Source organism: Trachypithecus francoisi, unplaced genomic scaffold (genome assembly GCF_009764315.1).
Source record: "Trachypithecus francoisi isolate TF-2019V2 unplaced genomic scaffold, Tfra_2.0 Lachesis_group1, whole genome shotgun sequence".
NCBI lineage: Eukaryota > Metazoa > Chordata > Mammalia > Primates > Cercopithecidae > Trachypithecus > Trachypithecus francoisi.
Window position 1 is genome coordinate 19,943,862 of NW_022681454.1, and position 15,721 is coordinate 19,959,582.

The window sequence follows — 15,721 nt, forward strand, 5'->3', positions numbered from 1 at the left end:
AAAAATACAAAAAAAAAAAAAACTAGCCGGGCGACGTGGCGGCGCCTGTAGTCCCAGCTACTCGGGAGGCTGAGGCAGGAGAATGGCGTGAACCCGGGAGGCGGAGCTTGCAGTGAGCTGAGATCCGGCCACTGCACTCCAGCCTGGGTGACAGAGCGAGACTCCTTCTCAAAAAAAAAAAAAAAAAAAAAAAAAAAAAAAAAAAAGAAAATTTCTAAGCGCTGGCTTTTATGATACATTAAAAATTACATGCACTTGCATGCTATGCATTCTTTTACATAACGATTAAAAATGTAGCATCATACTATGAAAAATTAAACTAAACTCAACACTGCAAGCATAATTGTAACTCTGACAGTATGTTAACGAGTCCACATTTGTACTTACCTCCCTGTGGAAAGAACTGTGAGTAAATCTCTTTGAAGGTTTCTTCATTAACGACACCACTGGGGCATTCCTAGGGAAAGTGGCAGAGAAGCAAAATGAACAAAGTACTCATAAAACTGATTTTTTTTGCACATTTTGAAACAGAACCGCCTACCACGCAAAGCTGCACCAAGAAAGTTAACCATTCATCCATTATTACAAAGGGAATAAAAGCACACTATAAACTTATCTTTGTTCCAGTCCTCACAGGAAAAAAAATGTAGATGTAAATATCTTTGCATATTAAGTATCAAAGGTGTGATGTATTCAGAAACACAGTGCTGCTTTTAAGAACACATCTGTTTATTATAAATGAAGTAAAAGGAAACTGCATTTCTTTTTCACACAGCAAGCATGTTGCAAGATGTTTATAATATGGTCTTTGGTGAATCTTGGTTTTGTCTTCTCCAGGTTTTCTGAACCCACATAATCTTTGGTTCAATGGCAAAATTACTCCATTGGCATCTCCAGTGGCTCAAGAAGTTTCAAGCAGGAATAGATACTAATGCTTGTTAGCAGGATGTCTAGGCATACCCGAGACATGGTTCTGTAACAAGTGACCTTGGGTGAGATAGAATCCCATGATATTTTTGAACTTCTGGAAAGGAGAGTCTGCAAAGAAACGGCATGGCCTGGGCTTAACAGATCCCCACTTTTGTCCCTGGGTCAACTTATTAAAGAACGATGGACATTGATCTTGGGAACTACACCCATGTTGGACTACTGACCGGGAGGGGCCATAGGGCAAGGCTAGCCCTCTGAGAGTGGTTTTGGCATTTTTGCTAAAAAAAAAAAAAAAAAAAAAAAAAAAAGAAACTTTAAAGTGTCAGAAGGGGGCTACCTTGGTGGTGAATATAAGGTTTGAGCAAGCAAATTGTCCCCCAATCTCTGGAAATTCCTCCATTTTTTGAAGTTATAAGAACCATTCTGGTTAAGAATGTCAGGCATAGAGGCCCCCTGAGTGGTGGAGACTGACAATCACATGATAGTCCAGAATTGAATCACATGTGAGATATTAACTGTACGATGATCCTTTGTTATCCATGGTGCATTGCTTCCAGGACCACCATGAATACCAAAATCCCTGCACACTCAAGTCCCACACTTGGCACTGTAGAACCTGCAGATAACAGAAGTTGGTCCTTCCTGTCCTGTATCTTTGATCTGCATTTGGCTGTGGATGCTGAAGCTGCAAATTCAGAGGGGCGACTATATTTACTGGCAAAAATCCACATATAAGTGGACCCACACACTTCCAGCTAGTGTTGTTCAAGAGTCAACTGTACATTATAAGTGGAGAAGTGGTAAGTTCTGTTTAGTCTCGTAGTAGATTCTCGTGAACAGTCCCATGTGATCAGAGCTCCCCTGACTCTAGCTGTCACAGCACTCCCACGCCACCTAACGTCCACCCAGGACTAAGTTCACTGGGGAAGGATGAATGGTGTGCTAACTCCCCAACAGGCCTGACTTTAGACATGAATATTCTGTGTACTCTAAATTCAATACTGTGCCTGGCATCTTTATCAATCACCTACGGTAGTATTTAAAACATCACGTAACCCTTTAAATCATTGTTCCCTCACTAATAAACTTACTTTCTGAATTTGGTCTTTCTTTATTCCAATGAGGCAGTTACTCAACTGAAATGTGCTTCACCTGCAGAATTTTCTATTTTCTCATTTGTTGTTTTGAAAGGTAGGACCTTTGATACATAAACAATGTTAGCAGTTCCAATGTGAATTTGTGTTTACAGAGCTTCTCAATATGGTTTTATCCCATTTGTTAATGATAATGAGCTTAGGTAGGCAAAATAGCTCCATTCACAGAGGCAGAACTGGAGGTGCTGAGTGGCAAAGCACTTTGTTACACACTAAGCCAGTGGGGAAGCTGGAATGTGGACTTGGGACTCTCCAGGTCACAACAAGGTTTCATATTAGATGACCCCTAGGGAAATAATGATGACCTCAAGGACCTAAGAGAATTGGAGCAAAGAAAAAAACAACCAAAAACAAAAGAGCAGGCAAGTGAACTGTGATGGTTGATTTTATGTGTTTAACTTGTCTGGGTCATAGTGTCCAAGTGTTTGGTCAAGCATTATTCTGGATAGTTCTATAAGGTTGTTTTTGAGATTACATGGATGCAAAAGTAATTGTGGTTTTTGCTATTACTTTCAATACATTTAAGCTGGTGGACTTTAAGTAAAGCAGAATGCCCTCTATAATGTGAAGGGGCATGATTGAATCAGCTTAAGGCCTGAGAAGAACAAAGACAGACCTCCCCAGAGAAAAAGAGTGTTCTTCAGACATCATCTGTAATATTGGCTTCCCTTGTTCACCAATACCCTGCCTTTGGACTTGAACTGTAACTGTTTTCTGAGGCTCCAGCTTGCCAGACCCCTCCACTAGATATCAAGCTGGCCAAGGCTTCACAAAGTGTGAGCCAATATCTTAATAAATCTCTTTATACTCACGCATCCTATTAGTTCCATTTCTCTGAAGGACCCTAATACATAAATGAATTAACAACCAACAGCTACAACTCTGAAAAGGAAAGAAGGTGGTATGTATACAGTCAATCTTTCAAACATTTTGACTAGCTGGCACCAATAGACCCATTTTAAGACTAAACACTTTGGAGCTGGACTCTCTCACACATGGAAATTGTGATTTATTGGCTGTTTAATGCTAAGCCATTTGCTTGGGATAATAAGGAGAGAGTAAATACCTGGCTCTCTGCCATCAGGTGGCAAGCTTTTGCAAAGTTAGAGTTGGAAAGGTGCCGGGGAGTTAACGTTGATGCTGATAAAGGAAGAGGATTGCAAGAAAAGGGACCTCTGCACTCAACAAACTTGCTAGCTGCCTTCAGTCTCTAGATACATTTGATAGATATAATGTGAAATGAATTTGTAAACTGACTATCTGACATGCACGAGTTTTATGTTTAATCACATATCTGTGTCAGAGGAAATCTTTTCTCTGCCAAATGAAAACTGCTGGCCAAGTTTCAGGTTGGAAAGTCTCACCAGATAAATGTGTCTTTATCCATCTTATATTCATTACATTAGTTTACATCTCTATGAACACATATTGTATGCCTATTATTCCAGGAGTCTCCTAGGAACTGGGACTGCTACAATAAATGAGTCAAAAGTCTCACCATCATGGAACCTCTATCCAACTAGAAGAATAAAGACTGTCTTTGTTCGGGCTGCTTTAACAAAATGCCATAGACTAGGCAGCTTATAAACAATAGAAATTTATTTCTCATAGTACTGGAGGCCAGAAAGTCTAAGACCATAGGGTCAGCAGATTCAGCACTTGATGAGTGAACATTCCTGGTTCATATATTCATATATGGACCCTTCTAGCTATGTTCCCAAATGGTGACAGGGGCAAGCTAGCTCTGTGGGGTCTTTTATAAAAGGACACTCATCTCATTCATGAAGTCTCTGCCTACATGATCTAATCATCTCCCAAAGGCCCCACCTCCTAATACCATCACATTGGGGGTTAGGATTTCAACATACTAAGTTCTGAAGGGACACAAACATTCAGACCATAGCAAAGACCAAAAACTAGATAAAAGATTAAAAAATCAAATCCAAGAATTATGATCTTTTATTTATTCCCAGAGACTTTTTATTGAAACTAGTGCATTTTTAACCTTCAGGTGAGTAAAGGATGCTAGTGATTTACAAGATGGTATACATTCTCTGACTTTTTCCTCACTTTTTTTGTGCAGTGATCTCTCCATAAAAGTGGTCTCTCTACTGCTCCATCAAGAATGAATTTGGCCAGGCTGCATGTGAAGCAAAGTGTAAACCACAAACAATGTGCTATATTAGTTAACTTGCTGCTGTAGCAATCAGGTCTTCAAATATCCCTTAATCAAAATGCTTGGGAAGAGAAGTGTCTTGGATTTTAGATTTTTTGGGATTTGGAATATTCACATTAGACTCACAGGTTGTGTTAGTTCATTTTCATACTGCTATAAAGAACTGCCCAAGTCTGGGTAATTTATAAAGGAAAGAGGTTTAATTGACTCACCGTTCAGTATCCCTGGGGAGGCCTCAGGAAACTTACAATCATGGTGGAAGGCAAAGGAGAAGGAAGGCACCTTCACAAGGTGGCAAGAAGGAGAAGTGCGGAGTGAAAGGGAGAAGCTCCTTATAAAATCATCAGATCTTATGAGAACTCACTCACACTTTCATGAGAACAGCACGGGGGAAACTGCCGCCATGATTCAGTTACCTCCACCTGGTCTCTCCCTTGACATGTGGGGATTATGGGGATTACAATTCAAGATGAGATTTGGGTGGAGACACAAAGCCTAACCACATCACCAGTTGAACATACGTAACCTGAAAATCTGAAGTGCTCCAATAAGCATTAACTTTGAATGCCATTTTGTCACTCACAAAGTTTTGGATTTTAGAGTATTTTGCTCTTTTGGATTAGGGATATTCAACCTGTATAACACATTTAAAAACCACGTAGTATATTTCTTATTCACATAACAATCAGGTGAGTGTACAGATCAACTGATGGTTCTTCTAGGGACAGAGGCTAATGAAGATTTGGTGACTTTAACATATGGCTCCAACAGTCTCTGTGACTATCTCATCCAGAAGGAGGAAAAGAACGCTGAAGAGAGTACATGGAAGCTTTTTATAGGCCAGGTCTTAAAGTGGTATACATCATTTCTATTCTCATTTTTTTGTTGTTAGAGATCACTTAATGTGTCTACCCCAAATAAAATAAGTCTGGTATGGCCAGGAAGAAGATAAGAATGCAGATTTGGTAAAAAGTTTGGAATATCTATCCCTGTGACATGTTTAAAAGATACTCCAAGTGTCTGTGTTCTGAAATAGTTCTCCCACTGACGCTTTATTTATTGATTTTTATTTTTTATTTTTGTAAAGATGGGATCTCACTATGTTGCGCAGGCTGGATTTGAACTCCCTGCCACAAGCAATCCTGTCTTGGCCTCCCAAAGTGCTGGGATTACAGGTGTGAGCCCAGCCTCCCACTGATGTTGTAACATGAAGATTATCAAGTCATTTAGCAGTATAAATTGTCTCCATTTCCCAGGTGTCATTTTTAAAGACTGTTTACTTGCTTCAAGTAAACAAGTACAATGAAGGTTAAACATCTGGGCATGAATTTGTTTCCTGGGTTTTCCTAAGGATCCAAGAAGCAGTAGGGTTCCTGGGTTTAGGGAAAGTGAGAAATGCCTCACTCATCCATCTTTTGAAAATTCGCTGTAAGCTTCTACTAACCCTTATGGTTCTGTATTCTATTTTCTAATAAAATTCCGTCTGATTATTAGCAAATGATTATTCCATGAAAATATGCCCTCTATAGAAAAAAATTAAAGAAAATGAAAATCACCTATAACCTGACTACTGTAAGAGTATACTGGTCATTTATCTAAGCATATATACTATAGAAATAAAGTTTTAATAAGACAAAATTACAGTATTTTATCTTCTTTTTTTAAGTTTAGGATAAATATCCTGAACATGTTTTACATCATGATTTTTAATGACCGCATAATAATGCATCCACTGAACTTACCACACTGTTGCATATTGAGACGATTTTGGCATTTTCGCACTACATAGGAATAATGATGTAATTAATATTCTATGCATCCATCTGTGACTGCACCTGTGGTTCTTTCTTTATGACTAATCCCAGAAGGAGAATCATAAGACCAACGAGTTAAACCATTGAAAGGTCTTCCTATGCACAGTCATGGTGCTTTCCAGAAATGCTGCATCCATTTGTGCTGCCACTGCAACCTTATGAGAAAGTCTCACACGGAGGGGAGCTACTGACCAGAATCACATGGAATTGGATGCACACACAACCCCATGAACAAACAGCAATAATTTGCTTCCCTCATGAATCTAATCATCATTCTGAAAATTACTAGTGGATACTAAGGCGTTTGGACAGTTCGCTTCAAGGGATAAAGCAATTTGCCTGTTTTTCACGCAGACAGGGTTGCTGTGATGGCAGTCAGCGGAACCACATCACCACAATCACAATGGTTTATTGAGTATAAAATAAACAACTCCATTCTTTCTTATGTAGACCATTACTTTTAACATTTTCGTCAACCCTGAAAGGTGGGTATTATTTAGACAGGAGGACAATGAACTTGGAGAGATGAAGTCACTTGTTTGAGTCACACAGGTTTTGATGGAGACATCTATTTGCTCATTTATTCAATAAGTAGTTATTTAATGCCTTCTAAGTGTCATTAAATAGTCCATATGCCTTTTACTATTCTGGGCACTGGAGATACAGGAATGAGTTTTTAAAATTCCATTTTTTTTTTTTTTTGCTCTTGTGGAATATAACATTTAGTGGAATCAAATTCATAATTCTGACTCCATGAATTGCAATGTTTTCTTGCCCTCTGGATTATTACTTTTTCTTCTATTAGGACTGAAAACATGTTCTCCTGGAGAGTCATCTGTGGAAATCCTTCTTTTGGAAAGATGTACTAGGTGTGTTTGTACCCAGAGGCACCCATCGCAGCTGCGTTAGAGAGAGGCATGTGCAAAGGGAAGCCATTTCAATCAAAATTGGGAGCACCGATTAAAATTTATTGTGTATTGTAGCTTGAGAGATTTGAGGAAAATACTTTCTTTTTAGAAATCTTTGGTTTTAGTACAACAAGAACCTCCCCACCTTCCTCTTTGCCACATACTCTTTACTGTTACCGTAAATGGCTAGACATTAACGGCCTGAGGAAAATGTTCCGGTTTTTAGGACCAGTCAAATGAATTGCTCCATCCAATATTTAGGAGCTGGAGGTCCCTGGTTCTGCTGGCTGGTATAGTCATCTATGATGACCATTGCATTTCTTTTATTGACTCTGAAACCCTTCGCTATGATATGATAACACAATAAATGTGGAATAAGGTTTTCTTTGCAATATAACTGCCATAGATTTGTCAGTTGGTGAAGAAACAGTTGCCTTTTGGGGCCTTACTGCTGTATTCCCTGATGAGCCTTTTCAGTCCTCTCAGGCCATGTGGGGACGCATGTGAGGGTCAAGATTAGCTGTAGATACGCAATGAATACTATGCTAGTACTGATATCAATTCTAACAAGGCATTATTACTATTCTAATAATCAGCATAAATACTTTATTAGTATTGATATTTTATAATTATTAATGTGATGATGACGATACTGATGATGATGAGCTAAAACACATGAGCACTTTATATGTTCCAACATTGCATTAAATGTTTTACATGGATTATCTCATGGGAATAGAAAGATGTTCGTATTAACTCCATTTTACAAATGAATAAACTGTCTTAGAGAGGAGCCACTGCATTCCCATAATTAGAAAACATCAGATCTAATCTATGGATCACAGAATCAGGAAACTTGAGTGTTTAAAGCAACTTTAGAGGCTGGGCACAGTGGCTCATGCCTGTAATCCTAGTACTTTGGGAGGCCAAGGTGGATGGATCACCTGAAATCAGGAGTTTAAGACCAGCTTTGACAACATGGTGAAACCCTGTCTCTACTAAAAATACAAAAATTAGCCAGGCATGGTGGCACATGCCTATAATTCAAGCTACCCAGCAGGCTGAGGCAGGAGAATCACTTGAATCTGGGAGGCGGAGGTTACAGTGAGCCAAGATCATGCCACTACACTCCAGCCTGGGTGGCAGAGCAAAATTCCATCTCAAACAAAAAAACAAACAAACAAACATAAAGCATTTTTAGAGACAATTCTATTCAATGGCCACATTTTGAAGGTGAGGGGATAGAGGTTAAGGAGGTTATAGGAATTGACCATAGACACACAGGGGGCTGCTGAGTCTGACTGCATGTCTAGGTTTCCTGAGGTCTAGGACTAAGAATGAATAAGATACACAGATTATGCTATTATCCTAGCCCTCTACCTTGCACATCATATTTGGTCGTTTTAATATTAGCTGTTAGCACCATGGTAATGGTTTAGGATTTGGTAAGCAGAACTCCATCATGCAACGAGTCACTGTAACATCAATGCGGGTAGACCAAGGATAAATCATATTTATCAATGTGGTTGAATCTAGAATAACACAGGTCTGAAATGCAATAAGCTTATGACGCAGATATGAATTATGCCTTCTACTCTAGTGTTATAAGTTGAATTACTCTATCTAATATCATCAGAATTTACCCTAAAAGACAGGCATATCTTAATTGTAAATGATAGCTGAGGAGAATAAAGACCACCATTATGGAAATAAATGTCAGCAGAAACCCAGGAGCCTCTTATTTATTAATTTAAATGAAAGTTTTCCCCAGCGATGCTTACATGAGTATGTTTGAAATCATCACGGAAAGTGTTGGGAAGGGTGCTTTGGAGAAAGATCCATGTATGCATAGGAAATTGCTAAGAAACATACTTTGTGAGTGCTTCATGAGTTATTATACTTTCACCTCATAAGGAAACCTTTCAGCATTTCCTGGAAGGTTTTCAAAGCTCTGTTGCAATGCATGAGAAATAGCTGCAGTGGTATGCAAATCAGATGTATAATAACCTCATATAATTATAATATTGTCCACTCCAATAATCTTTGCCCACTGTATTAGCTGAAATCCTCTCTTCCCCTAAATTACTCTGTTCTGGTATGTGTCTTCTCAGGATCAGAATTGTTATTAAGCATTTAGAGACTTCTTCAGGAATAAAAAAGGAATTATAGTAAGACATTTCATAGGAAAAAACAAAACTAAAAGTGCTTGTGAAATAGTTATTTGGGGATCCTTTCATGATACCTGTAATGCCACATCTCTTAAGCATGTGTATATTTCACCAGCTCTCACACCCACCCCTGGTGCTAAAGAGAACATACAAGGTAGTCTGCTTGGTCTATCAGTTAAAATAGTATTTAGCATCTAGTGTGACAATTCAGAGATTATCTGGCATTCTATAATTGTAGATGAATTTTCAAAATTTAAATGACACAATCCTACAATCTGTGCTGCTGATAACACCAGATTCTGTGGACTCCTCTACTCTCTTTAGAGTTAGTAAATACAGGGCATGGACTAACCTTTATGAAGTTTAGAATAGGGAATATTAAAAATATTTATGCTGAATGAATAAATCTTCAGTTGTTAGCTTTTAATAAATTAGAAAATGAATTTGCTCTGATAATGTCCTTCAAAACTTTGGTCTAAATTTTTAGAACTCCTAAGATCAAGACCAAGATAGTCATGGGGGTTCCGATATCCCCATGATTGCCCACAATGACTATGATCACAGAAATTAAGGGGAGATGGCTAGGATCAAGAAAAAAACACTTCTTATCTCAACATAAAAAGGTTAACATAGTCAAAAACTGGACTCTAAAAAGTTCATTTAAAAACTATAGGATTAACCTTTCAGTTTTCAAAGCAAAAAAGCTGATCACAAAGAACTAGAACTGGCTATAAATTTCTGTTCTAATATGCCCAGGTGTTTGAACTCCTAGCAACTGATTTATTCCTTCTTAGTGTAAATGTTCTCATCTGATAATAACAGGTAAGTAATACTAACATCACAGGTAAGCAAAAGAAATGAAAATTAAACTAGACAATGGATGAAAGAAACTCGACCAATTTTAAAAACTGAATATACTCAACATGTTGGGTATTTTCTTGTTTCCAAAGTCTGCATTAACCACCCCTTCTGTTTCCTGAACACACTTCTGGGGTCAAAGTAGTTAAATATGAATTGCAGATTAAAAAAAGAAACAGCCAATGGTGGGAAAAGGCTGACCTAGATACTATCCTTGGCAAAGGAATGAGAGCTGGGTGACCAAGATTCAACTCAGCTGCCTGAGTGCAAGGATGTGGGCACATTCTGAGCCCCACGAGTTCTCAAGGTCACTCAGGATGAAGCAGAAATCCAAGGTGCTAGGCAAAGGTTCTCTCCCCTTCTAGTTCTGCCCTCTAACCATATGGAAGAAGGAAATTACATGAGATTCACAGCCAAAACAAAAACAAATAAACAAACAAAAAACTGGCTCAAGTTTCAGCTCTACTACTAACCAAGAAATAATTGAAAAGTTCTGCTTTGAGTCTTTGTCTTTAAAGCTGCAGGAAACAATAGCATCTTACAGTAAAGAAATGAAAACTAATTGGCATCACGTATATAAAGATTCTAGCATAATACTAAGCATTCTACAAATTTTATTTATTTTTACTATTATCTCTTCAAGTAACTTAAGTTGATTCTGCAAAAAGATTTTCCAAATTTTGTAGGAAAAGGCTTCCGGGATTGGGCCCAATCCCTGAATCTTTAGTGGAATGCATGTAGAATTGTTTGATTTAGGGAGACTTTTAAAAGGAATTTCCCAACTTTACCCTGAAGAGGGTGTCCATTTTGTCAGGGTCTTTTAAAAACTTATGATGTAGTTAAATTCTATAGGCATCCAAAACCATTTAGTGGAAAAAAAAAAAAAAAAGACAATGGTGCCCTGGGAGAAAGCTTATGTATCAGTTTCCTATTGCTGCATTAAAAAATTACCATAAACTTAGTAACTTTAAACACACAAATTTATTATCTCACAGTTCTGTGGGATAAAAGAGTCTGACATGGCTGAGCTGTGTTCTCTGCTCAGTCTCACACTTAAACCGGCTATGGTTCTCATCTGGGCCTTGCAGTCCTCTTCCAAGCTCATTGACGTTGTTGGTAGAATTCAGCTTCTGTGGTTGTAGGACCCAGGTCCCTGTAACCTTATGGCTGTTTACTGGGGGCTTCTCTCTCAGTTTCATTCCATCTTCAAACCAGTAAATAAAGGCCTGTTGAGTCCTTCTCACACTCTGATTCTCTCTGACTTCCCCTTTGGTAAAGGACTCGTGTGATTAGATCAAGCCCACAAAGATTATTTCTGTATCTTAAGGTCAACTGCCCTGAGACTTTAATTATATCTGCAAAATTTCATCACAGCAGTACCCTGATTAGTATTTGATTGAATAACCAAGAGACAGGGATCTTGAGTGGCTGCCTTTGGATATCTATTAATACCTACCGCAGCCTGCTTCTTCTGAACATGAGTTCATGTTGGTTTTCACAGCAGTTCTTGCTTAACAACAGCCTTTTTTTTTTTTTTTTACAGTTCTACTCAGAAGTGTATCTACCACAACTAGCAATTATATTTCTTGATGCCTGCCATAGTTTAATGCGATTTGAAAGGACTCTATTCTGTCAAGGCTTTAGTCTCAGCAGTGTAAAGACCAGCTGTGAGGCCAAAATTCAGTATTTTTATGAGTGCTAAAAATAGTATCCCATATGCTGAGTGTTCCCCGCCTATAGCATGTCTGCCTATATCCAGAGCAGAAATAAATTTTTTTAGATTTTACTAATTGATTAGATCACTTTCAAGTTGGCATGACATCAGCCTAATGATACTGACCAAAAACAAAAAACAAAAACAAAAAAAAACTGCGTAAAGAATTCTACTTAAAAGAAACACGCAGTGTTTCAATCAGAAAGAATAAAATAAAATACAGCAGGCACTCCATATTGCAGGTGCAGCATCCACAGATTCAACTAACTGTGGCTTGAAAATATTTGAAAAAATAAAAATAAAAAATAAGGCAGGTGCCGTAGCTCACGCCTATAATCCCAGCACTTTGGGAGGCTGAAGTGGGTGGATCACCTGAGGTCAGGAGTTGGAGTCCAGCCTGGCCAACATGGTGAAATCCCGTCTCTACTACGAAAATACACCCCCGTCAAAAATACAAAAAATTAGCCAGGCATGGTGGCATGTGCCTGTAGTCCTGGCTACTCAGGAGGCTGAGACAGGAGAATCACTTGAGCCCGGGAGGTGGAGGTTGCAGTGAGCTGAGATCATGACCTTGCACTCCAGCCTGGGAGACAGAGCAAGACTCCATCTCAATAAACAAACAACCAACCAAACAAACAATATAAATGAAAAACAATACAGTATAAAAACTATTTACGCAGCATTTCCATTGTATTAGGTATTATAAGTAATCTAGAGATGATTTAAAGTACATGGGAGGATATATAGGTTGTATGTAAATACTACACCATTTCATACAAGGAGACTTAAGTGTCCCCAGATTTTGGTATCCATGGGGGGTTCTGAACTCAGTCCCTCAAGAATACAGAGAGATGACTGTATGGAGATGATGGTATACTCATACGTTCATCTGCACATATGTGGTTTTATAAAACCTTTTTTTTTTCCCTGAAGATTTACAACAATCTATTCTCTCTCAGTCTGATTTTTGTCACCTGCTGAATTGGCTGGATTCTGGCCCCTTGATAATTTATTTCGACTAGCATCTCTGGACCCTTTATGTGAGATTACACATTTTCCTCATGTGTAAGCCATTCTTTATTGATCTTTTTTGTTACTTATAGTCAAAAGTATTCTAACATAAGCTACCACCTTCTTGTCCTTGCATTACATCTTTCTACAGAAAGAGAAAATAAAAATGAGTTGAGTTTACAGATTGCTGACAAGTTTGGCGAAATGTCTGCTGCAGAAAGAAGTGTAGTCTCTAGATTACAGTGGTGGGTGCGCATATGCGGGTCCAGATTTCTGAAGAACGTCTTTTAAAGTCTATCCGAAGACACTTTGAGAAAGCATAGGAATTGGGGGTGAATAAAACTTTTTTTTTTTTTTTTTGAGACGGAGTCTCTCCGTTGCCCAGGCTGGAGGGCAGTGGTGTGATCTCGGCTCACTGCAAGCTCCGCCTCCTGGGTTCAAGTGATTCTCCTGCCTCAGCCTCCTGAGTAGTTGGGATTACAGGCACCCACCACCAAGCTCTGCTAATTTTTTTTTGTATTTTTAGTAGAAATGGGCTTTCACCGTGTTAGCCAGGATGGTCTCGATCTCCTGACCTCGTGATCTGCCTGCCTTGGCCTCCCAAAGTCCTGGGATTACAGGTGTGAGCCACTGTGCCCGGCCAAATAAAACTAACTTTTAATAATCATTCATGGTCTGCTGGGCACTGAGCCATGTGGTGTAGGAGACACATGTTCTCATTAAATCCCTGACAAGTAAAAGAGGTAGATGTTTTCCCACACGATGTTTAAGAAATGAGCACAGCGAGGTTTAAAGAACTTTCCCAAGGTCACTGGGACTGGGATTTGAACTTGAGTTTGACTACAAAACTTTTACATCTTCCTAAGTTTGAAAGATGAGTGCACCTGCGGGAGGAAAGTTAACTGAGGGGTAACTTTTATCTCAATGTCTTTCAATCCTATTAATCACTAAAACACAGAGTATAGTCATTTGTTCAACACATATTCATATACCAAGCACTTGGCTATGCACAGGAGCATAATGGTGAATCAACAAGCATGGCCCTCATCCAAAGGAGCTTACTATGGAGGAAGCTGTCAGTATTCAAATACTGACATAAATAAATATCATATTGAACCCCTCAGGGCAAAACAGCATGAAAACTTGAATTGTTTTTTACAAATAAATTGAAATGTCCCAGGTGAGGGGATGCAGGACAGGACCTCAAGGTCTCTGGTCATCTGCTTTTGTGAGGCAGGTTCAGGATAGGTCAGATTCAGCTCTAAATACATTTTATTACACATTTCTGGTCATCTGTTTTTGTGAGCAGGTTCAGGACAGGTCAGATTCAGCTCCAAACACATTTTATTACACATTTTGTTGCCTTTCTCTCTCTCTCTTTTTTTCAGAGTTTCACTCATGCCTCCCAGGCTGGAATGCAATGGCACTATCTGGGCTCACTGCAACCTCCACGTCCCAGGTTCAAGCGATTCTCGTGCCTCAGGCTCCCTAATAGCTGGGATTACAGGGCCCACCACTATGCCCGGCTAATTTTTGTATTTTTAGTGGAGACGAGGTTTCACCATTTTGGCCAGGCTAATCTCGAACTCCTGACCTCAGGTGATCCGCCCACTTCAGCTTCCCAAAGTGCTGGGATTACAGGCATGAGCCACCACGCCTGGCCCCTTTCCCTTTCTTACTGCCATTCTGAGAAAAGAATAGTTTGTGCCTCTTGCATAAATTTCTCCATGAGCTACCATTACCAGCAGCAGCCCTGAGTCTCTGAAATTAAAAAATAAAATAAAATAAAATAAAATAAAAAGTTTCGCTTGCTTAATTAAGTTCTTGTTGCAAAACTTTCTTAGTTATTACTCTCAGTTGTAGCTTTTGGAATTTAACAGCCCCTCACTTATGAGCCACTCGGTATCACTTACTAGCCTGGAACTTTGAATAGGTTACTAAACTTCTTCAGGCTGGATTTTATCATCATTTATTTATGCAGGACATATTTTTGAAATTGTTGCAATTGTTGCAAGTACTTGAGAAGTTTCTACCCTCCTTTGCCTTCTCCTAGTGCTTCTTCAGAGACTAAGAAGGGAACAATTATCAAGGGTCACAGTAGCTGCTTAAAAGGAATCTGTGTCTAGGACTTCAATGCTTCCGGCCTCTCAGTGGGGCAGTAAAGCCTCTCTCTCCTCCCCATGCCAGGCAAGATGACCCAAAAGGAAACTCCCGGGCCTGTTGATTCTGAGCAAGCTGGGGCAGAACACTTCCCTCGGAGTCAGACGGCGCTCAGGGTAAGCTGGTCCGAACGTTCTTAGGACTGTATTGTCATATTGAGGCACAAGGGGGCAGTAGTGTCCTCCATGATAGCTAGAAAAGCGATTTCCAGTTCTTTTTCTTTAGGGATTGTTCTTTTCCTAAGCTTGGTGCCTGTCTGGGTAAATTTCTTTCAAGAAGGCTATTTCCTTTTTATGAACGGTGACAGCCTCATTCCTACATTAGATAATTTAAAAAATTAACTATTTCTGGGAATGGGGCCCAGAGGCTCTGATCGCCTCCATTTTGGATATTACATTTGGAGTGCGTCAGTCTGAATTCACAATCACTTTTTTGGCATTTGGGCCACCCTTAATTTAGTCACCAAAAATTTGTAGGTCTTAGAAAACAAATAAGCCAGACAATGCCACTAAAGTTCCAAAGCTTGAGCCTGAAAGCCTTATGAAATGGTTAAGTGTACGTGGGCTCTGAAATCAAAGCTGCTTGAGTCTGCTTTGCTGTTTAACAGGGGAACAATTTAAACCTTTAAGATGAAAATAATGACACTACCCTATCTGGAGGTTATTATGAGGCTCAAATAAAGATAACCCATGCACAGTGTCTAGCGTCGTGCCTGCATGTATAAACACCCACTGCACATTCCCCATGGAGGGAATTAGTTCTACAATGATGCTCATTCCGAACCTGTTAGCTTTTGTCAGGTTTTCATGTAATGTGGGATATTATGTT

General features: G+C 39.2%; 1 protein-coding gene across 4 annotated transcripts in view; it reads right to left on the bottom strand.

The window, feature by feature from the left end:
- KCNIP4 (potassium voltage-gated channel interacting protein 4) overlaps positions 1-15,721 on the bottom strand; it is a 1,243,239-nt gene that overhangs the window by 28,039 nt on the left and 1,199,479 nt on the right. For all 4 annotated transcript variants that reach the window (XM_033213877.1, XM_033213880.1, XM_033213879.1 and 1 more), the window contains one exon: positions 388-457. In XM_033213877.1, coding sequence (XP_033069768.1) covers positions 388-457 — 70 coding nt within the window. The remainder of the gene's footprint in view (positions 1-387; positions 458-15,721) is intronic.